Here is a 25418-nt window from a genome sequence, read left to right on the forward strand (position 1 = left end):
CACTTACAATCTTCCATGTGAAGACCTTTCCCCCTTTGATTCTATTGTACCAAACTTGGCTCTCTTCCTATTTCTGCGATACTTATCACATTTTACTCACAAGGCCCTCTTTTTGTAGGCACTCCCAGAGCAAAGTTTTCTGGCATTTTTGGTGTGCTCCTTCACAACTTTCAATTCACTATCAAGTATTTCGAGAGCTAGAAAATACCAATTCTATGACTTAGTAACAGCATTCTTGAAAACTTACCCTAAAGAATAACACAAAACTGGGTGTGGGGGGAGAGGGAGCAGCACACATGCAGCTTACAATGGTAAAAAAGTGGAAACAGGAATACTGCTAATTAGATCATGACATACTGTTAGAACAAATACTGATGCTCAACACTCTATACCAAAAGGCAGCTTCCACAACTTTTATCTTTAAAGTTTTGTGACTTAAAAAGATTTTATAAGGTTCTTCTTAAGCTGTAAAAATAGATGGATCTTAGTTACATAGATTTATCCTTCCTCTAGATTTAGTCTCAAAGGAACACACATCTGGTTACTGTTAGAATACTCTTCTAACAAATATGTATTCTTAAAGATGTACTGCATTTGCACTGCAAATTTTACTATTCCACGTTCAACATTTTTCAGTGAACATAAAACCTGGTTTTGCAATGGCACTCATCTTGGATAAATAAAATTGATACTATAAATAATTTGAGAACATTTTTATTCTGTCAGGTAGATTTATCTGAAAAGTACAAATTACAAATACTTTAAATTAGGGAGGCCACTTCTTGAATTGCAGGTACACCTTAAGTATCATAAACCTACGCAAGTTACCTAACTTCTGGGCCCATTTTTTCATTAAAAAAAAAAGATTAACTTAAATTATCTAAAGTTCTTTTTTAAAAATAAATTTATTTATTTATTTTTGGCTGCGTTGGGTCTTTGTCGCTGCGCACGGGCTTTTCTCTAGATGCAGCGAGCGGGGGCTACTCTCCTCCTTGCAGTGCACGGGCTTCTCATTGCGGTGGCTTCTCTTGTTGCAGAGCACGGGATCTAGGCACGCGGGCCTCGGTAGTTGTAGCACGCAGGCTCAGTAGTTGTGGTTTGCAGGCTTAGTTTCTCCATGGCATGTGGGACCTTCCCGGACCAGGGCTTGAACCCGTGTCCCCTGCATTGGCAGGCATATTCTTAACCACTGCACCACCAGGGAAGTCCCTCTCTAGAGTTCTTTTAGTTCAAAAATTCCACAACCCAGGTTCTACTTAATTTTCACAAGTTAAAGCTTCCTCCACATACTGTCAGCCTAATTCAGTCATATATACCTATAATTACTTTTCTGTAATTTTACAAGTGATATACATATTCTCATTATGGTTCTAAGCACTTCTCAATATTATCTCATATAAATCTTGTGTGATAGTATAATAACCTCATCTAATGTGAGTAGTGTTATTTATATATATTCATATCCCTACATAACTATAATGGTTTAAAAATGTTCCAAAAAACTATAAAGCTGTTTTTAGCACAAACTTTTTGTTAACCAAATTACCACTATAAAACCAAGTATGTTCATAACTCATGTTATCATTACCTTGTATCTTATCTAAGGCAAATAAATTTCCAGTTTTAATTAAAAATAGTATTGGGAAAAAAAAAAAAATAGTATTGGGGAAAAGCTAGTCAGTATAAAATATTTTCCAGGGCTTCCCTGGTGGCGCAGTGGTTGAGAGTCCGCCTGCCGAGGCAGGGGACACAGGTTCGTGCCCCGGTCCGGGAAGATCCCACATGCCGCAGAGCAGCTAAGCCCGTGCGTGTGCCACAACTACTGAGCCTGCACTCTAGAGCCCAGGAGCCACAACTACTGAGCCCACATGCCACAACTACAGAAGCCCGTGCGCCTAGAGCCCGTTCTCCACAACAAGAGAAACCACTGCAATGAGAAGCCTACGCATCACAACGAAGAGTAGACCCCACTCACCACAACTAGAGAAAGCCCGTGTGCAGTAACAAAGACCCAACATAGCCAAAAATAAATAAATAAAATAATTTATAAAATGAACTACTAACCTTAACATTCCAGGTTAGTTACCTCACAAAACCCAAATATCCACCTAATGAAAAGACAGCTTCGGCAACTTTTTTTATTACATTCAATGTATATAGCCATTTGTTCTTCCTCAGTATGTGTATGCTTGGTTATGCTATGCTGTGATTTTAGGGATTTCCTCCACCAGTATTTTCTCTTGATAATGTCGGTGGAAACTTTTATAATACTAGTTAGACTCATTAACTTTAGAAAGTAAGAAAAAAGAATCACATTTAATGCTGAAGGGAAGATTTTTTTAACATAAGGAATACAGCAATATGCTTAAGAACTGGTGTTTAAGGTAGACAGCAGAATATCTCATACGTATGTAAGTGACCAAAATAAAACTGATTTTCTTCAGAAGTTTCAATTTGTGTTTTATAAAAGACAATAACAATGTGTTATTAAAAAGCTACACAAGGGCTTCCCTGGTGGCGCAAAGGTTAAGAATCTGCCTGCCAATGCAGGGGACATGGGTTCGAGCCCTGGTCCAGGAAGATCCCACATGCCGCAGAGCAACTAAGCCCGTGCGCTACAACTACTGAGCCTGCGCTCCAGAGCCCTCGAGCCACAACTACTGAAGCCCACACGCTTAAGAGCCTGTGCTCCGCAACAAGAGAAGCCACTGCAGTAAGAAGCCCACGCACCACACTGAAGAGTAGCCCCCACTCACCGCAACTAGAGAAAGCTCGCACGCAGCAAGGAAGACCCAATGCAGCCAAAAATAAATAAATAAATTTATTTTTTTAAAAAAGCTACACAGTATAAACACCACTATTTTAAATAAAGACCAATTCAAATCTCTAAGTCTTCTTTAAAACAATTTTTGCTTACAAATTTACACAGTCAAAAATAGCAACAGTATGATTCTGAGATTCTCAGAAAGAATACCTTTAGTATGTTTCTTTCACTCTATGCAAACTCAGAAGTCAACAACTTCTTTAACATTAATATGTAAAATCTCTGGAAATACAAGGCCATTAGGATTTAAATATTTTTTTTAAAAACCAACAACTCGCTTTTTTCGGACAGCAACGCAAAACTCAGTTTATTAAAACAATAAAGAGAACATAAAATGTATTTATACCAAGTTTCATTCTAATAAAGAATGAAGAAATATGAAAGTATAAATGATTGACTTATAAAATCACAAGCTTCCCTGGTGGCGCAGTGGTTGGGAGTCCACCTGCCGATGCAGGGGACACGGGTTTTGTGCCCGGGTCTGGGAGGATCCCACATGCCATGGAGCGGCTGGGCCCGTGAGCCATGGCCGCTGAGCCTGCGCGTCCGGAGCCTGTGCTCCGCAATGGAAGAGGCCACAACTGTGAGAGGCCTGTGTACCGCAAAAAAAAAAAAAAAAAAAAAAAAAAAAAAAAATCAATTTTGGCATCCTATGTTGTCAGTTTAAGAAATTATCAATTTACCTTTCAATTGTTTTTTTCAATTACAAAAACAAGGGCTGCTGAATTTTTAAAAATTTAGCCTTAATTTTTGCCAGTTTATGAGGATCTAAAATAAGATAATAAAAAACATTAATGGGGGAGTTCCCTGGTGGCCTAGTGGTTAGGATTCCGGGCTTTCACTGTGGTGGTCTGGGTTCAATCCCACAAGCCAGAAAAAAAAAAAAAGAAAATTCAATGTATCTTAAATAGAAAAATCTGGTTTCAGTCACAATCAGATACAACAGTCAATTTTAGAATAGTTGCTGAGAAAAAAAGGAAAAAGTAACACCTATTCACACCACTTTTGCTATTCAGGATCATAGATAATCCTTTCCAAGCCATCACCATTAACTTGTCTTAGCTTCCTCTGGTACTTCAATCACTGTCATCAAATTTATGAAAACTAGAGGCTTGCAAGGATTAAGCCAGACATCTATATCCTTGTAGGGGTTGTTTTTTATGCTTTTTGGTAGAAGTATTCCAAATTGACCAATTTCTTCCATTATAATTTAAATTGAAAAAATCTGAAGTAAAGCTCTGTCACTTTGAAAAAACTGTCACTACCACAGATAAAGAACAAAGAGTGCTTGTTGCTTACCACCCAGTTCTACAAGAGTTAAGTAGTAACCCACTGCAGGTGCCCACCAACAGTACAACCTGAGAGGAATTCAGAGTGAAAAACAGGATAAGGAACTCTGAGCTCTGGATAAACAGGCCCTTCAATAGTTAGATGCATATCTCAGGAAGAATTTCAATGATCCCAGATGCTTGTATCTTCCCCATACACAGAAAAGCACTAAAATCATTCACTTGAGATATCTGTTCTCGGTGATTAACAGTAATCTTTTACCAAGATGTATGCTTGACTGCATGTATTTCCTAGCCAAAAATCATATATAAACTGGCTTCTCCCCTGCCTCTTTCGAGCAGTTTCCTCAGAGCTAACTGAGTGGCTATGTCCTGGGCTACAGTCCTCAGTGAGACCCTGAATAAAATTTAAACTCATAACTCTTATGTTTTATGGCTTTCTTTAAGTCAATACTATGTTTATGGGTAATAACGCTTATCAGTAAGCCCAGTCTACACTTCACAGACCATCAACAGATGTTCTGTCCTCTGCTACATCTGAAAGAATCAATCACAAACTCCCTATACCAAAACCCCTCCACCCAATAAAACCTCATACCTCCTCCTCCCACATGCACAAACAGATCCACACCCAGACATACCCTAGGAATAAAACATTTAGAAAAGGAATACAATTTCAGGAATGAGAAGTATCCTGAGACACAACATATTTGGACTTAGGGAGAGAGCAATCACACAATTTTAGTCTCAATGAAGCAAGACCTAAAATTATTTGCTGTCAAAATAAGCGTTGTAGACTCGAAGCTTAAGGAAAAAACCTACCATAAGGAAAAAAAAAAAAAAAGACTTCCATTGAAGCATTATGTCCAAAGTGAAAGAATTACAAACCAAATATTAATCTAGTTGAAAGAGATGTATATAATTAACAGGAAATGAACATTAATTTTAAAATACTATATACTTTTTCCTATTCGATTCAATTCTTTAGTTTCTTTAATCGGGCCAGGGCAGAAGCTGAAGCAAAAGACGGACATCAAGGGAATCAGAGATAGGGCAAAAAAGCAATGCTTTGATATCACTTCTGACCTATTTTGAAAAAAGTATTTACTTGAGTTGCTGTTCTATTTATTTACTCAGAAAACACCTGAGTGCTTACTACTAGTAGCACACTGCCCTTAGTGACTTAAAAATCTAATAAAGTACCTTTAGAGTAAGTACAGGCAGAAGTGAAAAATCCTATGAAAGAGGTAAAAGGTGCTGTGAGGGTACACAAGGTAAGAAAAAGTGTGTACAGCTGTGAGACTGAGGCTAAGTTTGGTGGATTCATGATGCCAGATATAAAGATTTAAAGAACTAATGGGGATTTCGAGTAAAATCTGAATTCAAAAAGTACAGGGACTTCCCTGGTGGCACAGTGGTTGGGAGTCCGCCTGCCAATGCAGGGGACACGGGTTCGACCCCTGGACCGGGAAGATCCCACATGCCGTGGCACAACTAAGCCTGTGCACCACAACTACTGGGCCTGCACTCTAGAGCCTGCGTGCCACACCTACTGAGACTTCATGCCACACCATTAAAGCCCGAGCACCTGGAGCCCATGCTCCGCAACAAGAGAAGCCACCACCATGAGAAGCCCGCACACCCCAACGAAGAGTAGACCCCGCTTGCGGCAACTAGAGAAAGCCTGCGCACAGCAACAAAGACCCAACACAGCCAAAAATTATTAAAAATAAATAAACAAGAAGACAGACAAAGAGTAGAAGGACTAACTAGGTAAGTTAGCTAGATAAGTTAAAAAAAAAATCTCAGAAACAATGAAAAGACAAGACTGAGAACTGTGAAAATACCCAGAATTCAAAGTGGAAGCTCACTATTAAAAAGTGAGTAAAAAGATTAAGTATTCATAACAGGGAATAGCTACTGACAGAATCTACAAATTTGCAGTAATGTCCAGTTCAGCCTAAAGACAGGAAAGATAGACCCAGGACCCAGAATCATAAACAGCCTGATCCTCAGTGATTTTAACAGACTGACAAAAAGCTCTCAGCATAGGCCGAAAATGGGAGCTGCATGGGGTAACAACAATAACGGCCAAAAGACTAAAAGCAAGACTAACATTCCAAGGGCTATTCACATTTTAATACAGGCCTCCTAAGATTATTTAAAACAATCAAAAACAACCAAACCAAACTAAAACAAAAAAACTCTTAAGACTGTAATTATTCATATTCAACTCCAAAGATTTCTGATATAAAATGTGTAAGTTTGTCTAGGTAGACAACTGGCACAGAAGAATCACTAAGCTCATAACTAAGCCTAGAAGACCACCCAGCAGCAGCATATTAATGTACTTTGTTTACTAATCCTCCTCCACAAAGAACTCTCAGGGCAGATACGTTCATTGTATAAAATGGCCACCAAACAAGAGATTTCACAAAAATTGAAAAGGCAGTCAACATTTGCTCTGATATGTACAGAAAATGGATGTTCTCTGATAGAACTGTGATCATGTAAACAGCCAGAAACAAACATTTTCATAGTCTCAAATTTGGTTTTTAAAAAGATCTCTCCAGAAGTATCAACTTTGAAATAAATGTCTACCATCTCCTGAAACCTAAATCTGGAGATTTATTATATCTTATCCAATTTACATAATTTGCACAGCTAAATTCTCCCATTGTAGCTGAGTTCTCAACTTTGGTTGCAGATCAGACTTAGCAAGGAGCTGAGAAAAATTCCAATACCCAAGATGCTGCCAGACCAATTAATCAATCTCCGGGGATAGTTGTTGTTTTTAAAGCTCACCAGGTGTCTTCAATATAATGCCAACATTGAAAACCACTAACTTGGATTGTGTGGGTAACTCAAGAAAAAAACTGGGGGACGGTACTTATCTACAGTAGAAAATGGAAAAAGGCAAACAAGGAACCTGAATGTAGTAACATTACATTTTGCCAGTTTTAACCTGGCTTCAGTACATTTCAAATCAAAGGTGGACTGAAATTTAAATCAAAATACAGTCAATTCTCATTATTCACAGTAGTTACATTCTGTAAAGTCACAGCAAATACTTAATTAGCAAACAGTGAAACACTGTTCCTAGGGGAAATACAGGGTTAGGTTTCTGTGATCCTCCACTCACATGCATACATTCAACCTTAATTTGTGTGCGTTCCTGTTTAGAGTTCTTAATATATATTGTTTATTCAGTAACACTGAACCCAAGGGCAACAGTACATGCCTGAATGAAGGTTATCTAACACACATATTTTCTACACAAGACACATCAGTCTTCTTGCAAGTAGGAACACCGAATAGTACTCCGGTACTATGCTTGGGGGCCACTTTAAACAGTGAAATCACTAAAAGCACAAAAATGTGAAAGAAAGTGGCACTAAACAGATCCAAGAAAGGACACTTGTTTACTGTATGACAGCTGCAAAGTTGCCCTGTTTTACCTGAGCTGCAACATGCACGTCAGCAACTCAAATCTTCCCACTCCGCACATGTGTACAAATCACCACAAAACCACCATGAAATCGATTTTAGGGTTACAAATAAATTTTACAAGTAGGTGGATTCACAAATACAGAATTCATGAATAATGTGGACAGACTGTAGAAATATCAAATCAAGTAGCTCAAACTAACTGTTATAAAGATAGGAATTTGAGGTTTCCAGCAACATAAAGAGCAAAGATGGCACCAATATGCCCAGCTACATAATTTTCTCCACTAAAATCCTTAAACTGGTTTTCCTATTTAAGGAAATATAACAATTTTTCTCATATCAAATCTATATACTAAAAAAACTGTATATCAATTTGCTCAATATAGCTTCCTTTCATGCAGTAGAAAAGTAATCATTTTATCAACTAGCTCTAATCACAAAACGCAGCAAAGATTTAAAGGTACGATGGTTGGACTAGATGACCTCTAAAATGCCCAATGGCTCAACGCTTTTTGCAAGTCTAAAAACCAAAGTTCGTGTGACTATTTCAATTATAATAAAAGCCAATATATGAATACATAAATATTCTCAGTAACAGTTTATCAGGATTATAATCACATTTTTTAGTAGTAGGGCTGCAATATAAATTCTTATCTGAAAAAGAGCTAAAAGCTCCACTCACCAAGAGAAATAAGTTGAATCCAGCAGGATATTATCAAACCTGATGGACTCTCATCTTGGACCTATACAACTTCAAAAAGAAAACAACCTGCCATATTAATGCTATAAAAGCTAAATATGCCTCAGACCATATACAAAAGTTAACTCAAAATGAATCAGACATAAATGTAAGAGCTAAAACTATAACACTCTCAGAAGAAGAGAGGTATAATAAAGTATGTCTTCATGACCTTGAATTAAGTAATGATTTCTTAGATATGAAAACAAAAGTACAAATGACCAAAGAATAAACTGGACTCCATCATAATTAAAAATACTTATGCTTTAAAGGATACCATGAAGAATGTGCAAACACAGCTCACACAGGAGAATATCTGCAAATCTCATGTCTGATAAATTCAGAATATATAAAGAACTCTTACAACTCAACAATAAAAGGATAACTTATCTTTTTAAATGGCGAAGGATTTAAATAGACATTTCTCCAAGAAATGTACCAATAAGCACAAGAAAAGATGTCCAACATTAGTCATTAGGGAAATGCAAATCAAAACCACAATGAGATAGCACTTCACGCCCACTAAGATGGCTATAATTTTTTAAATGGACAACAAATATTAGCCAGAATATGTAGAAACTGGGACCTCTGCACACTGCTCGTGGGAATGTAAAATAGTGTAGCTGCCATGGAAACATCTGGCAGTTTCTTAAAAAATTAAACATAAGAGTTACCAAATGACTCAGCAATTCCACTCCTAGGTATATACCTAAGACAAGTAAAACATGTCCATACAAAAACATGTTCATAAATACCCAGAGCAGCATTATTCAAAAAAAAGAAAAGCAGAAATAATACAAACAGTCAATTAACAGATGGGAACAGGAAACAAACCAAATGTCAATTAATTGACGGATAAACAAACTGTGGTATGTATAACCATAAAATGGACTATTACTCAAATAGTACTGAATGAAAATGAATGAAGTACTGATACAAGCTACAATATAGACGAACCTCAAAAACATTATGCTGAGTGAAAGAAGCCAGTCCCAAAGACCACATACTGTATGATTCCATTTATATGAAATGCCCCAAATAGACACATCTATAAAGATAGAAAACAAATTAGGGACTTCCAAGGGTGGAGGTGGGGATGTGGGAGACAGGATAACATGATACACTGGGAACAGACTGACTGCTAATGGGTAAGGGGTTTCTTTTGGGGGTGACTTTGTGAGTATATTCTTTTAGTGACAATGGCTGTGAATGTATTTTGAAAACCACTGAATTTTATACTTTTTAAAAAAGGTTGTTTTATGATATGTGAGTTATATTTCAATTAACAAACGAAAAAAATTGGGACTTTTCTGGCGGTCCAGTGGTTGGGACTCTGTGCTTCCACTGCAGGGGGCATGGGTTCCACCCCGGTCAGGGAACTAAGATCCAGCATGGCATGTGGCACGGACAAAAAAAGAAAACAAAACTGAACATGCCATGTAAAACTGATGTAAGAGGCTCAAAATTTTACTTGGCTAACTCTCAAATTCTGAAGAAGATTGGCAAAGAATACATGCTAATTAGAAATCATACTTCCTCTCTCCTTCCTGTGGTGTGTAAATACAAGGAGAGGCTTCATATAAAGGAAATTTGTTTTTTTCCATTGGTAGCCAACACAGGACCAGGAATCAAAATTTTTTTAAAGTGAGTAATTGATAGAGGTAGTTTAAAGTAAGAGGCCTATAGAATTACAAGATCTAACTCACAAACAATTCCAAAGGTCTATAACATGAAGTAATTTGTAATTTTACCCCATAGGATGGGTTAAAAAAAGGTTACACAGATATTAAATGGCAAAGCTAGAATTCAAACCAAGTTTATCTGAATCCAAAAGCTGTGCTTATTCCATTGACATTTTCTGAGGCCCTACTACATGCCAGGCACTGGGGTATGTCCAGGAGAAATAGTAATATTAATTAACAGTATGTTAGGGATATGAAGATGAAATTTAGCAGGGAAAGGGGCACTGCAAGCGCCACAGTGGAAGGACTGTTTTGTACTGGGTGATCAAGGAAGGCTTCTCTGAGAAAACTACATTTGAACAAAGATCTGAGATTTAAAAAAAAGGAAGTGAGCCATCAGATATGTGGAGAAGAGCACTCCAAGCAGAGGAAATAACAGGGGCAAAGATAGCAAGGAGGCCCATAAGGCTGTAGAGAAGTGAGGAGGGTGGGGCAATGGTCAATAACAGGGATTTTGGATTATATTCTGAGTAAAATAGGGAAGCCACAGTAAGGATGTGAGTGAAGTGACATTTGACTTTTGTTTTGAAAGAATCTGATGAGTTGAGAAAAGACTGTAAGGGAACAAGGGCAGAAGCAGAGAAACCAGTTAGGAAGCTGTTGATATAATACAGATGACAGATGATGATGATGATTTACATCAGGTAATGATGCAGAAGAGCGGAGAGTTGGATTCTGGATTTATTCTGAAGGTAGAGCTGGATAGAATTTGCTGATGGTTTGACTACGGAGTGGGATGAAACCGAGGTTTCTGACTGAACAACTGGAAGAACAAAGTTGCCATGTACCACATGGGGAATACTATAGAAAGAACAAGTTTGGGAAGGGAAACCAAGAAAGGAGTTTTACAAATGTTTACCTCTCTGTTAATCTACTTTTGTCTTAACCACTTCACTACACTGACTTTTGTGCAACACAACTGTTGTGTAGTGAAACAGAACCTGAATCCAGGTCTTTTGATTCCAGATCCTGAGCACGTTTTTCTAATGAAGTTTTACAAAAGCAACTGAATGAAACTACAGTTTTTCTCAGAATAAAGTAACTCAAAGGTATGCACCATTTGTTGGTACTCCAAAAACTGCATTCCCAAATAAAGGCTATCAAATGAAGACATTCTTAAAACACCTGACAAACATGAAAAAGTATTATGTAGGTAAAATAATGAAGCAGGCAGTAATATAAAGATGCAATAAAATTCACCTAACAAATGCTCAATTTAGATAAATACTATGCAGAAGTATATTTTCAGAAAAATGCCAGATCACCCCTTTAAAAATTCTCCTTAATAAAGATTATCTTTGAACAGTAAAGATTTGCCATTATAATTTTACTCAGTGCACAAGTATATGCATAAAGAACCTTTGTAAAAATTTTGATAGTGACTTTATATTTTAAAGTATAAGGAATATTTTCCTCTCATTTTCTTAACTATAGAAGCTATAAAATATTTTTTAGTAAATGCTAAATTCTTGACTGAAGATTTACATAATTATCCAAATGATTTCTCAACAATACCAAACTTGTTAATATGTTCATTACCTCCAACTTAACAGCATCAGTAGATTTTAGAGCTTGGTTTCCAATTCAGCTTCACTACTCAGTTGCTATGAAATTTGGGGTAAGTCACTTCCCAAGTAGGTGATTACTTATCAAAAGTCACTCTTTCTCTCTAATAGAATGAAATGGGATTATCTGACTTCCCAATTTACAAGGTTGGAATAAGAATCCAGAGAGGAAGAAAATGAAAATACTTTGAAAAACATAAAGTTATGGCAAACACATATATCAAGAAAATAAGCAAACTTTGGAGGGAATACACATGTAATTATAAACATGAATTTTGTTATTCCTTTATAGGTATTCAACCTTACTATGAGAAAATTGCTTACTAGATTTCTCTAGGAGGTGGGTCAGAAAGGATCTTGCTGTGATTTATGTCTTAGAGTGTTCTGCCTATGTTTTCCTCTAAGAGTTTGATAGTGTCTGGCCTTACATTTAGGTCTTTAATCCATTTTGAGTTTATTTTTGTATACAGTGTTCTAATTTCATTCTTTTACATGTAGCTGTCCAGTTTTCCCAGCACCACTTATTGAAGAGGCTGTCTTTTCTCCATTGTATATTCTTGCCTCCTTTATCAAAGAGAAGGTGACCGTATGTGCATGGGTTTTTCTCTGGGCTTTCTATCCTGTTCCACTGATCTATATTTCTATTTCTGTGCCAGTACCATACTGTCTAGATTACTGTAGCTTTGTAGTATAGTCTGAAGTCAGGGAGCCTGATTCCTCCAGCTCCGTTTTTCTTTCTCAAGATTGCTTTGGCTATTCGGGATCGTTTGTGTTTCCAAACAAATCGTGAAATTTTTTGGATTTCTCTAAAATAGAACTAAATTAATTCTCTAAACAGAATTTGCTATGTCAAATGACTGACAAGCATTTACTGTAGTCACTATGTGCACATTTAAGGAACAGTGAGAAAGGATTTTTTTTTTCCTATTCTAATGGAATCTATGGCCCAGAGGAGTGGAAGAGACCTAAAAAGTTAAATGAAAGACTCAAACCAACACTTTAGGACAAAAATAGAAGGCATCTTGTAAAGTAGTAGTTGATTAATAGAAAAATACCACAATGACTGCTTTAAGAATTAAGATGATGACCCCAACTTTATGCTTTTGTTCACAATGTAGTCTACTATCTACTTATGTTTCTCATTCACACAGAACACCGTCAATTCTACTCTATGCTGTTCCCCTTTTCCTTCAGCACTTGCTCCAACAGCTCTCTGTCAGCCCCATTCCTAGCCAGAGTAACTAGCCAACCTTCTCAGATACTGTAATTCTAGCTATACACCCCAAGTCTCCAGTGCTCAGTAAGCCTCAGGGTCCATGATGACAGTCAGTTTTCTAACTTTTAATTATGCTGTAACCCTTCATAATGATGTCAACAGTCATATGAAATCTGATTGTCAAGGTAACATGACTACAATAATAATGTCAGCAAGAGGCCATACTCTACCTCTCTCAATCACTACACCAATTATTTGAGTAAACAGCAATGCAGAGTTGTGAATAATCCAAAATAATTTATTATTTCTAACTCATCTAAGAAAAAACACACATTCATAATCCATCTCCTGTTACTAAATCTCAATCTCCTTCCATCTAGTCAAGTCAACAGTCAATAGTCTAAAGACCCAATTAAGTAAGAGAGAGGAAGATAATGCAGAAAATCTGCAAGAGTAATTCAACTGACCATTTCTTTCAATTATATCACTATTTCTGGAATTGACAAATATCAACTACTATACACTGACTTTCTAAGATCTTAAGACATAAGGTAAAAGTAGTTCATTACCTAAAATCAGTAAACCTAGATGGTTAAATTAGAAAAGCATACCAGGTATACTTAAAAACTTCTAACATAAAGGCTGAATCAAACAGCTAAATTCTAAAATCAGAAATATCCAGGAGGCAATATTAATTATTTTATAATATGAAATGAGCCAATAGGGAAAAAAAAGATTAGATACAAAATGAAAAAAGAAACATAACACAAAAAATACTATTTTATGGTTTAGGTGAAAACAGAATACCCTAATATTGCTACACTTTTTTTTTTTTTATTTATTTATTCATTTATTTATTTTTGGCTGTGTTGGGTCTTCGTTTCTGTGCGAGGGCTTTTTCTAGTTGTGGCAAGCGGGGGCCACTCTTCATCGCGGTGCGCGGGCCTCTCACTGTCGCGGGCCTCACAGGCTCCAGACGCGCAGAGCTCAGTATTTGTAGCTCACGGGCCCAGCTGCTCCGCGGCACGTGGGATCCTCCCAGACCAGGGCTCGAACCCGTGTCCCCTGCATTGGCAGGCAGACTCCCAACCACTGCGCCACCAGGGAAGCCCTGCTACACTTTTAAGAAATGTTTTGAATCACATAAAAATTCACTTTAATAATGCTTTTGTAGTTTGGGGATAGAAAATTTGTACCAAATTATCTAAGTCCCGAAAATGCTAAATCTAAAAATTTGTTATCAACAACTTTCCACATAATATTTTAAGAATTCTAGAATCATCAAAATTAAACGTAAATCTATTTCTTTACTCTAACTCCCGCCAATTTTAAGCATCACCATGAACCCACCATTCTCAAAGAATGGTTTCTTAAAACATAATCTAATCATATCTTACTTGGTGATTTGTGACTTTGTTCTAGGAAGAAAAAAGAAAAAGAAAAAAATGGGAGGGCTTCCCTGGTGGCGCAGTGGTTGAGAGTCTGCCTGCCGATGCGGGGGACGCGGGTTCGTGCCCCGGTCCGGGAAGATCCCACATGCCGCGGAGCGGCTGGGCCCATGAGCCATGGCCGCTGAGCCTGCGCGTCCAGAGCCTGTGCTCCACAACGGGAAAGGCCACAGCAGTGAGAGGCCCGCGTACCGCAAAAAAAAAAAAAAAAAAAAAAAAAAATGGGAAAGAACATCTCAAAGGGCTCATATAAATCTGAAAACCACAATCTTGAACTATATATTGAAGAACAACTAGCAAAACCACAGAGCAGAGCTTCCCCAGCATTACAGGTGTACCAGAATACTGATCCTCATCCCCAGTGTTTCACTCTGAGCTGCTTGGCCAGGTGCTTCTAGCCTCCAACAATCACCCTGGTGTGCAATTCAAAACGTATTTTCTGTGTGTGCCACAGCCTAAAAAAAGGCTGAGAGGCACTGATAGAGTATACTGCAGTACTTACAACATCAACTTTAAAATACATACTCTCCGAAAAGAATCTAAAAAAGAACAGATATATATATATATATATAAAAATGTATAACTGAATCATTGTGCTGTACACCTGAAATTAACACACTGTAAATAAACTATACTTCAATAAAATTATTTTTAAAAAGACAAAACAACATACTCTCCAAAGAAGAAATTCAAAGTCTACCTTTACTTGATATCCTGATGATCCTAAAGGCTAATTTGTTTTATTCATTTATTTATTTTTATCAATGTAAGTAATCAAGTCTTATGTTACATTTGTATAACATGCATGTTTTTAAAATACAGTTCCTCTTACAGCTTAAGTAACCTCCTCATCAGCAATAATATCCTGGTGCGGGTTAAGATAAAGAAATCTACTGAAAACTTTTTTAGGTAAGGACATGGTTAGAGCAGCATTCATGTATAACTTATTTTTTCCTAAGCACTCAAACTAAAACCCAAAAAATATTTCCTAACCTCCTTCCACAATTTTTCTCCATAGCACTATCACCTTCTAATATAATAGCGATTAACTTAAATATTTTGTTCTTATCCATTACCCCTAACCAGACTATTACATTCACAAGGGCAGAAATCTTGCCTGCCTTTGTTCACTGCTGTATCCCCAGCACCTAGATAAATACCAGACACATAGTGGGCCCTCAAAAAAAATAACTGATGAGTGAATGAACAAATTTCATAATTTAGCTGTAGTTTTATGTATAATTTATTTGTTTTGAGGAGTTAAATTTTGCCATTAAGATGGTCAGGAAAAAATTTTGTTCTAAGACACAGAATAACCACACAGAAAGTGTTGTGTTTCAAAAAGCTCAGTTTATCTATATTAAAATATTTTTCAAGATACTACCAGAAAAGGATGTGAAGAAAAGGGAACCCTTGTACAATGTTGGTGGGAATGTACACTGGTGCAGCCACTATGAAAAATAGCATTGAGGGTCCTCAGAAAACAGAAATTAGAACTACTATTTGATCCAGCAATTCCACTCCTGGGTATATATCAGAAGAAAACGAAAACACTAATGTAAGAGATACATGCACTCCAATGTTCATAGCAGCACTATTTACAATTGTTAAGATATGGAAGCAATCTAAGTATCCATCAACAGATGAACATATAAATAAGATGTTGGCGTGCGCACATGCACACACACACACAAACAATGAAATATTACTCAGCTGTAAAAAAGAATGAAACTTTGCCATTTGCAACAACATAGATGGACTTGGAGAGTATTATGCTCAGTGAAATAAAATCAGTCAGAGAAAGAAATACTGTACAGTATCACTTACATGTGGAATCTAAAAAGTAAATCTAGTGAATATAACAAAAAAGAAACAGACTCACAGATATAAAGAACTAGTGGTTAACACTGGAGAGGGAAAGGGAGAGGAGCAAGATAGGGAGACAGGGTTAACATGTACAAACGACTATGTATAAAATAAGCTACAACGATATATTGTACAGCACAGGGAATATAGCCAATATTTCCTAATAACTATAAATGGAGTATAATCTTTAAAAATTGTGAATCATTATATTGTACGCCTGAAACATAAACTATTGTATATCAACTATGCTTCGATTAAAAAAATTTTTAATAAAAAAGATACTACCAGAAAATATCAGGTATTTTTAAAATACAAATAAAAGGAAGAATTTAGTTTTAATTAAAATAGGAAACATCAGTTTTCCATTCCTCTAATCAGAAGACATAAAGGAATAAAGGATGAAAAGACAGTCAGAGGTAGTACTTGGGATGCAGAAAAACGCAGTATTGCACTGCCTAGTATTGTTTCCATTGCTTAAGTCGCCATGTAAAATTCAAGACTGTCAACATTGTTTTGTACCGACTCAAGTTTTTTTCTCTTAAAAACTGAAATCTGTCTTCTCCAGACACTAAAAGTCTAAATCTAATCAGCAAATTAGTTATCCCTATAATCCTCCTGCCAAATATAATCACAAGTATAGTGGATTTTAATCTTTTAATACAAATAATCTTAAATTGGTCATATAGCCGATCTACTGTTCAACTAGTGTTCTACAGTTCCTTTTTTGGCCCAAATGATGAAACTTCTCTAACGTCTCTGGGGAGATTAGGGTAAAGTATAATGTTTCCTGAAATTGTTCTTGTTTTTTCTCTGGATTACTTCATGACATCTCTTCAACTAGGAATGTTATATACAGTTTTCTTTTTCTATTCTGCAGGAAAGTCCAGAGGGAAAAGCAAAAGTAAAAAGAGTCTTGAATGGAGAGGCTGAAAGGGGACAGACAACACAAAAGCACAGAAGTAAATGTGAAGCAAATACGTGCACAGAAGAGGAAGAAGATGCAGAAAAGAGAAGAGATGAAAGAAAAGCACTTTTCTCTCCTAAAAAGAGGAAAAAAGGGACAGGGAAACGTGCTTATTCTTCTAGAAACAAAAGCATAAAATCCTTCCAAGAAAAACGTGGTCTCTTTCTTTAAGATGTTGTTAAAACTCTAAAAAGCGCTCAGATGACACTCCAAACGGGAGTTCTGCCTTCTCTTCCTATGTTTTGACAGAGCTAGTCTTCATCTGTAAATTAAATGCAAGCTATAGATAATGCAGAGTTAATCTCTACAAAATTGCAACTGTGGATGCCATCTTTGCCTGAAAAAAAATCAAACTCCTTGGATTCGGTAAAAAGGAGCCTATTAAGTTGGAAAACCAGAAAACCACGCATTGCCAAGTCAGGTAAATACAACACGGGTTAATAAAACACCTCCTACCAAACTAAGGTTCCACTAAAGATCTGGCGAAGAGGGGTAAAAGGCTGTAGCCTAACCGCGACCGCAAGGGTGGGGCACCGTAGGAAATAAAAAGATTTGAGGGCGAGCTATCCACCCCGGGAGGTATGGGGAGCTGGTGACTTGTCTCTCGGGGAGACTGCATATTAGGCGGCAAATGACTTTGATGGGCTAACTGCAGCTTGGGAGAGAGTGAGAAAATGGGCTGCTGGACGTATGTTCGTTGAGAGTGCGGAGGCTGAAAGAGGAAGGTACCCCTGGGGCAAAGGACTAAGAGTCAAAAGGGGAGTCGAGGGGCCGAGCAGGCCAGGGAGGCCGGGCGTAGGAGGCCTGAACAGAGGCCGCGAAACGCCTCTGCAGCCAGCCGCCCTCTCCGGGAACGCCTTTTCAGCTCCCCACACTCAGCCCCTCTCAGGGCCGCCCCTGCCCCGGCGACAACGGCGACAGCAGCTGTTTCCGCCCAGCCGGGGACCGCGGAGGAAAAGACATCCCTGGGGCGGGGGTCAGGCCAGCGGGAGCCGTCCGAGTGAGCTGGAGATGATTCCGAGACCACTGCCCCTGAGCGAACATCAAACTTCGCCCTTTCCTCCCTTTAGCCTTCTTTATCCCCCAACTTCCCGGCCGGCTGGTGTCCGCTTCGACCGACCGAGAAACCCCCTTCTTCTCGCCGCCTCTCACCCCTCCCAACGCCCGGACGCTGGGGAAGGACCGGCTACCGGGGCCGCTCCGGAGCCGGCCCAGGTGCCCAGAGTCCCAGACACCCCCCCGGACGAAACGCTCGGATCCTCCCTGTGGCTCCGGAGCCCGCCCAGATGCTGCAAACTCCTCTTACCTGCATTGACGCCATGATAGAACCATCCCCCCCCAAGACCGGCGAGGCCAGAGACGCAGGGGGCGGAGCTGCCGTGCTTGCGTCACGCCGCGGGGGCCCAGCAGCCCGGGCGCGGGGGGCGGGGCCTCCAATGGGAAGGGGAGTGCGCGAGGGGATTGGCTGGCGCAGTAGGCGTCCGGAGGGGGAGGCGCGGACCCGGCCGCGGTGAATGGCGGTGTCGGTACGTTCGGTCACATCTAGCTCCCCAGCCTCCACTAAGATCCCCGCTCGCTACCCCGATCGCTTAGGAAACGCTACTCGGGTTTTGACCCGAGCCACGATTGTTCTCTTTTTTCTGTCTATACCTCGAGATCCTGATGTCCAGATCCGTGGGTTTTGGGGTTTTTCTTCTGTTTTGTTTTTCCAACCACAGGTGTATGGTTTACAGATTTTTTCCATTCGGATGCTTTTTCCACACTACCATGCCCACTTTCACAGCTTTGGGGCAAGATAAAACTTGCCGCAGGGCTGCTTTCTGGTCTTTACGGACCTGGAAGTCTTCTCATATTCCTAATTTGGGGAAGAGAGACACAGATTTCCTTGCACAACGGGATGAGAATTGAGGGCAGAACAGCACTTTGATATTTTAAAGGCAAGGGTAGATTTGTGGAACTGAAACTTGCCTGAAGGGGAAGAGAACATTTGGAAGTTTTTCTTTTGTTTGTGTGCAATTTCTGCCCCGTTACCCTAGCCCCTCAGTTTGAAACTTCACGTGTATCAGTAATAGTTATAGTGTTACGGCACTGACACTTGGTTAGAGATTTGACCCTAGACATGAAATTGTTTTTAATGTATCAGTGTCACGCTATAATATACACATACCTTCTGTCACATCCAGATTTCTCTTCAGCCTGTTTTGTAGTGGGCAGTTTTGTGGTCGTTCCACCTAGGGATGTATATGAGTAGGGAGAGCTGAGTACACAGAATTTATTCTGGGAGTGCACCAGTTCTGCCAACATTTATCAGAAGCCACATAGAACTGAAGATGTTATTGGTTTATAAAAGGAAAATGGAAGCCAAATGCTTGCACTTCCTGTTCTGTTTTTTTTGTTTGTTTTTTTTTTAAATGTAGGTGGCTGATACATGAGTAGAAGGCTTTTAGTTTACCAGAACGAAAGCTTAAAAATCTGTCATTTTATTAACTTGGAGTTCTTTTAAGAAATTTATGTAAGATTTAAATATAAGAGCAATGTAAGATATCATCCTTCCCACTCTTTAGATCATTATGTTCTCTGTGAAATTCTCTAAGGTAAAATGTGTTCAAAAAAGGAAAAAAGATCCTTAAAATACCCTACTTATTCTATGGTATAATATTAAACACCCTATTCTTCATCGCTAGAGAGGAATTTATATTGATATACTTTTCTTCCTCTTAGACTTCCACCCGATTGCCAGAAATGGGCTGGTTTTCCCTTTGTTGTGCAAAATGACTGTGTCCTTGAGGAATGTTTGGAGGCTTCCGGCAACCAAGGATGATCCAGAAACATATCAGGTGTCAGCCCAGTTGTGTTGCCTACATTTCAACTGAGTAAAACTCATATCATGAAAGAGGAAAGCTTTTCCAGATATATTTTCTTCTGGAGATCTTTATCCCTATGATCTCAGAAAATTGATCGTTTTACCATCTAAGGTTCACTTTGTTTAAAAGCCAATTCTTCCTAAGGTATGTGTCTTTAGATGACCCCACAAACAAAGCATTATGACATCATCAGAATCAACAACCTGCCATGACAAATACTATAAGGAAGAAAGGGTTACAGGAATCCTAATACTCCTCACAGTAAAATCGACATCTGGTCCCTTGGATTTTATATGTGTTAAAGAGGATCTTCATAGGAGGGAAAAGTCAGTACCAGTCTTATCTTTCCAGGAAATAGTAAATAGTACATAATTACCTCACTACGTTCTTCATTCTTTCATTGATATATAAAAGATCCTCATGTACTCAGGAGCTAAAACAGTCACTTTCAGATGGGGTGGGAGCATATAATTATCTCCAGGAAGCATGAAATGTTTATATCTAAAACAATTGATTATACAGTGCTTGAGGACTAGGCTCACATCTCATTTCTTCAGTTTTTGTTTTGTTTTGTTTGTTTTTTACACATCTCATTTCTTTACACAGTGGAGCTTCCTATCAGATAGGCAAAAGACAAAATGCCTGACAATTCCAAAAGTAGGAGAGGAAGTGGAGCTCTCATAAACTCTATACGAGGACTTCCCTGGTGGCGCAGTGGTTAAGAATCCGCCTGCCAGTGCAGGGGACACAGGTTCGAGCCCTGGTCCAGGAAGATCCCACATGCGGTGGAGCAACTAAGCCTGTGCGCCACAACTACGGAGCCTGCACCCTAGAGCCCGCGAGCCACAACTACTGAGCCCACACGCCACAACTACTGAAGCCCGCAAGCCTAGAGCCTATGCTCTGCAACAAGAGAAGTCACCGCAATGAGAACCCCACGCAACGCAACGAAGAGTAGCCCCCGTTCGCCGCAACTAGAGAAAGCCCATGAGCAGCAACAAAGACCCAACATAGCCAAAAAATGAAAACAATAAAAGTTCTCTCTTAAAAAATAAAGATATCTTGGAGACAACTGGAGAAATTTAAGGAGAAAATAGGTATCAGATAATATTAAGGAATAATAGCTGTCTTTGTTAGATTTGATAATGATGTTCATTTTTTAATTTCCATAGCAATTAGAAATGACCATCAGGTTCAAGGAAGTGATTCTCCTTCACCTCACAAACTACCCCCACCTCCATCTTCCTGGAAGAGAAAAACCAGGACGTACACAAGCTGTGTATGTGCCTGAGGTCTTCCCTGCCAAGGAAAAGGCAGAGCCTGTGACACAGGAGACTAAAAGCAGCTGGACTTTCTGGCAGAAAAGAAGAAATATGGGAAACCAAATAGTCTAATTTCTTAAAGGACCCACAAAGGGATCAATGGACAAATCCTGCAATATTGATAATGTCATGTGATTTATGAATGCTTGAGTTCTAGTGATTCAGTAGACCGGTGAGTTAGGAGCAGTCCTATGAGAATATGCTTGTTGGAGGATGAAGAGGCAGAGCTGATGAGTCCTTACTTGAGTCTGTGTCTCCCCAGAGTGGTTTATTCTTAGTCTCCCACTGGCTGATCTCATCAGAGAAACAGAGGCAGTTTAGCAACCAGCAGCTTGGTTATTGGATTGGAAAAGGCAACAGGCCAGGAATCCAAGGCTTATATTCTTATCCCAGCTCTGTCATTAGCAAGCTTGGTCAAGGCTCTTCATGTCTCTGGGTTTATTTCCTTATCAATAAAATGAGTAAATCAGACTGTAAAATCTCCAAGTTTTCTTTCCAGATGTCAAATTCCATGCACCTATCAGAGGGAATCAAAATTTGAAATGAAAAAAAAAAAATTGAAATGATGTGTTTAAAATACTATGTTTAGGGCTTCCCTGGTGGCACAGTGGTTGAGAGTCTGCCTGCCGGTGCAGGGGACATGGGTTCATGCCCCGGTCCGGGAAGATCCCACATGCCTCAGAGTGGCTGGGCCCATGAGCCATGGCCGCTGAGCCTGCGCGTCCAGAGAGGCCACAATAGTGAGAGGCCCGTGGACCACAAAAAAAAAAAAGTAACTTTGCAGTGGAGAAACCTGATGAACACTACTTCAGTCATGTGATCAAGGTCAACCTCGGCAATGATAAGTCATGTTGAGTGTATGTACCCTTAATAAGATGTGATGCAAATGACACTTTACCTCTGTGGTCTCCCCCCTACCCCCGAAATCACATAACCCCTGTCTAATCATGAGAAAAAACATCAGGCAAATCTTAAATAAGGATATTCTACAAAAGACCTGATCATTACTCCTCAAATCTGTCAATGTCCCAGTACTCCTAAAATCTGTCGATGTCATTGAAATTAAGGACAGTTTGAGAGAAACTGTCACAGCTTAAGTAGGAACCTAAGAAGACAGGATGCTAAATATAATGGGATTTAGGAGTAGAAAAAGGAGATTAGGTTAAGATGCAGAAAATCAGACTTAAGTATAGGTTTTAATTATTAATAGTGTATCAATATTTGTTCATTGATTGTAATAAATGAACCATACTAATATAAGATGTTAATATGAGAAATTAAATGAGGAATATAGGGAATTTTTGTACTGTCATCACAATTGTTTTTATTGAGATATAGTTGATGTACAGTATTATATAAGTTACAGGTGTACACTTAAAAAAAATGGAAACCTGTTCTTAAATCAAATTTTTAAGAAATATCTTAAATCATTGATGGAAGGAGGTGAGAGACAAGAGGCAGCCAAGATCTGGCCATGGAAGGCTTTGTTGGCTGGCAAGGTTGGACTTTATCTTAGAAACCATTTGGTGGGACTTCCCTGGTGGCACAGTGGATAGGACTCCACGCTCCCGATGCAGGGGGCCCGGGTTCAATCCCTGGTCAGGGAACTAGATCCCACATGCATGCAGCAACTACGAGTTCGCATGCCACAACTAAGGAGCCCACATGCCTCAACTAAGGAGCCTGCCTGCCACAACTAAGACCCCACGCAACCAAATAAGTAAATATTAAAAAAAAAAAGAAGAAGGGCTTCCCTGGTGGCACAGTGGTTGAGAGTCCGCCTGCCAATGCAGGGTACATGGGTTCATACCCCGGTCTGGGAAGATCCCACATGCCGCGGAGTGGCTAGGCCCGTGAGCCATGGCCGCTGAGCCTGCGTGTCCAGAGCCTGTGCTCCGCAACGGGAGAAGCCACAACAGTGAGAGGCCCGCGTACAGCAAAAAAAAAAAAAAAAAAAAAGAAGAAGAAGAAGAAAAAAGAAATCATTTGGCAAATTAGAGCTATTTTCAGATGGGAGGTGGTGAGGCCAGATTTATATTTTGAAATGACTGTTCTGAACAGATTTGATCAGGTCAGATCAGAAAAGAAAAATCAGAAAAGGAGGCTATTGCAAGGGCCTGACAGATGGAGGATGAGGGCTTGGACTAGGAAACGTAGAAAAAGGACTTGAGATATTTAGGAAGGGGAACAGACAGGACTGAGATTTGTTGCATATAGGGGACAAGGAAGGAGTTGAATGCAAGGTTTCTGATTTGAAAGTAAAGGAGTTGGTATAGACAGAAGAAATGAAAATAGAAGGGAAAGAAAAAATGATTCCATTTTGGACATATTTGAGGATTTAAAGTTTCCCATAGGTCATCTGTCATGCCTTTTAAAAATGAAACTTGTAAAAAAAAAAAGAAAAGAAACTTGTAAAATCTATCTCAAATGAATTCACTAGGAAATCCTGGGAACAGAGGCTCAGCTGATGTGGAGGGCCCTTTTTCTGTCAGTCTCTGTGGTGTTCAAGATGGCCTCTAGTCTCCAGACTCATATCCAACCTACCAGCTCATAACCCCAGTGGATTATTCTAACAGCAAAGATCTGGGAGGGGGGTCCAATTGGCTTAGCTCTAATCAGCTTCATCTCTCAACCAATCAGTGATCTGATTGATCAGGCCTGGGCTGTAGCATGGGTGGGAGTGGAGCCAGCCCCACTCAAATCACATGAAATGAGACCTCCCATAAGAAAGAAGCTTCTTACACTAGAGTGAGGGGAGGTAAGAGATGCAAGAGAGACAAAAAGTACAGATGTCCACTACTATATCTCAACTGTAATATATTCAGCAGACATTCTACACCACAGGCTTAAGCTGGGAGAGGATAGGGGGGAGCTTTCATTTAAGTGAAGTTTTGGATTATGATGTAATACTAGATGGCCTGAAATTTTTTTTTTTTTCCGGTACGCGGGCCTCTCACTGTTGTGGCCTCTCCCGTTGCAGAGCACAGGCTCCGGACGCGCAGGCTCAGCGGCCATGGCTCACGGGCCCGGCCGCTCCGCGGCATGTGGGATCTTCCCGGACCGGGGCACAAACCCGCGTCCCCTGCATCGGCAGGCGGACTCTCAACCACTGCGCCACCAGGGGAGCCCGTGGCCTGAAATTTTTAATGACTGATAAGAAACTGTTCTTTTTTTTAAAGAAACTGTTCTTCTGACAGAGGGACTGCAGATGTTCTGGAACCTTCCTGAGATTTCATCCAAGGCAAGGAAAACCCATGGAGCAGGTTTTAAAGGACAATGGGAGACAGCACCACATGGAGTCCAGCTCATTCAGTAAAATGATTACATTTGAAACCATGAAAATAAAGAGATCACTCCAAGAGACAGTTTAGGGGAGAAAAAAAAACATAATGCTGAGGTCAGTGGCTAAAGGAACACCAACATTTAAGAGAAATGTGGCCTAGAAGTCAAAAGGGTCTTGAGGAGGGAGTAAGTAATCAATAATGTAAATTCATTCAAGATTTGTAAAACAAACACACACAAACAAAAACTGAATTGGCAATGTGGAGTACGTCAATGCTCTTCATCAGATTAATTTTTGTTGTAGTGAACTGTGGAGCGAACTGGTAAGTGAAGATAAAGAGGCATCAAAGGCTTGGACTTCCCTGGTGGTGGAGTAGTTAAGAATCTGCCTGCCAACGCAGGGGACACGGGTTCGATCCCTGGTCCAGGAAGATCCCACATGCCATGGAGCAACTAAGCCTGCGAGTTGCAACTACTGAGCCCTCGTGCCACAACTACTGAAGCCCACGCGCCTAGAGCCCGCACTCCGCAACAAAGAGAAGCCACTGCAATGAGAGGCCCGTGCACCGCAACAAAGAGTAGCCCCTGCTCACCGCAGCTAGGGAAAGCCAGTGTGCAGCAACGAAGACCCAACGCAGACAATAAATAAATAAATTTATATATTTTTAAAAAAGGGACATCAAAGGCTTGGAGGAGATGAGAAAAAGGGAGCTAAGACTGCACTAGTGACAAATGCAAGGTCAAGAGTAGGGAGAAGTGTCGTTTCTTGTTTGTTTTCAGAAAGTGATTTGAACATTATCATAAGCTAAAAGGAGTCAGTAGAGGAGGATATTTGAAAATGTTAGGC

General features: G+C 39.5%; 1 protein-coding gene across 1 annotated transcript in view; it reads right to left on the reverse strand.

Moving 5' to 3' along the window:
• The window catches only part of UBE2W (ubiquitin conjugating enzyme E2 W), a 77136-nt gene extending 58660 nt beyond the window's left edge, over positions 1–18476 (reverse strand). The window contains exon 1 of the mRNA XM_032609374.1: positions 18410–18476. Within this exon, the coding sequence (XP_032465265.1) occupies positions 18410–18424 (15 nt within the window). The 5' untranslated portion in view covers positions 18425–18476. The remainder of the gene's footprint in view (positions 1–18409) is intronic.
• Positions 18477–25418: the final 6942 nt, after the last annotated feature.

Source organism: Phocoena sinus, chromosome 17, assembly GCF_008692025.1.
Source record: "Phocoena sinus isolate mPhoSin1 chromosome 17, mPhoSin1.pri, whole genome shotgun sequence".
Lineage (NCBI taxonomy): Eukaryota > Metazoa > Chordata > Mammalia > Artiodactyla > Phocoenidae > Phocoena > Phocoena sinus.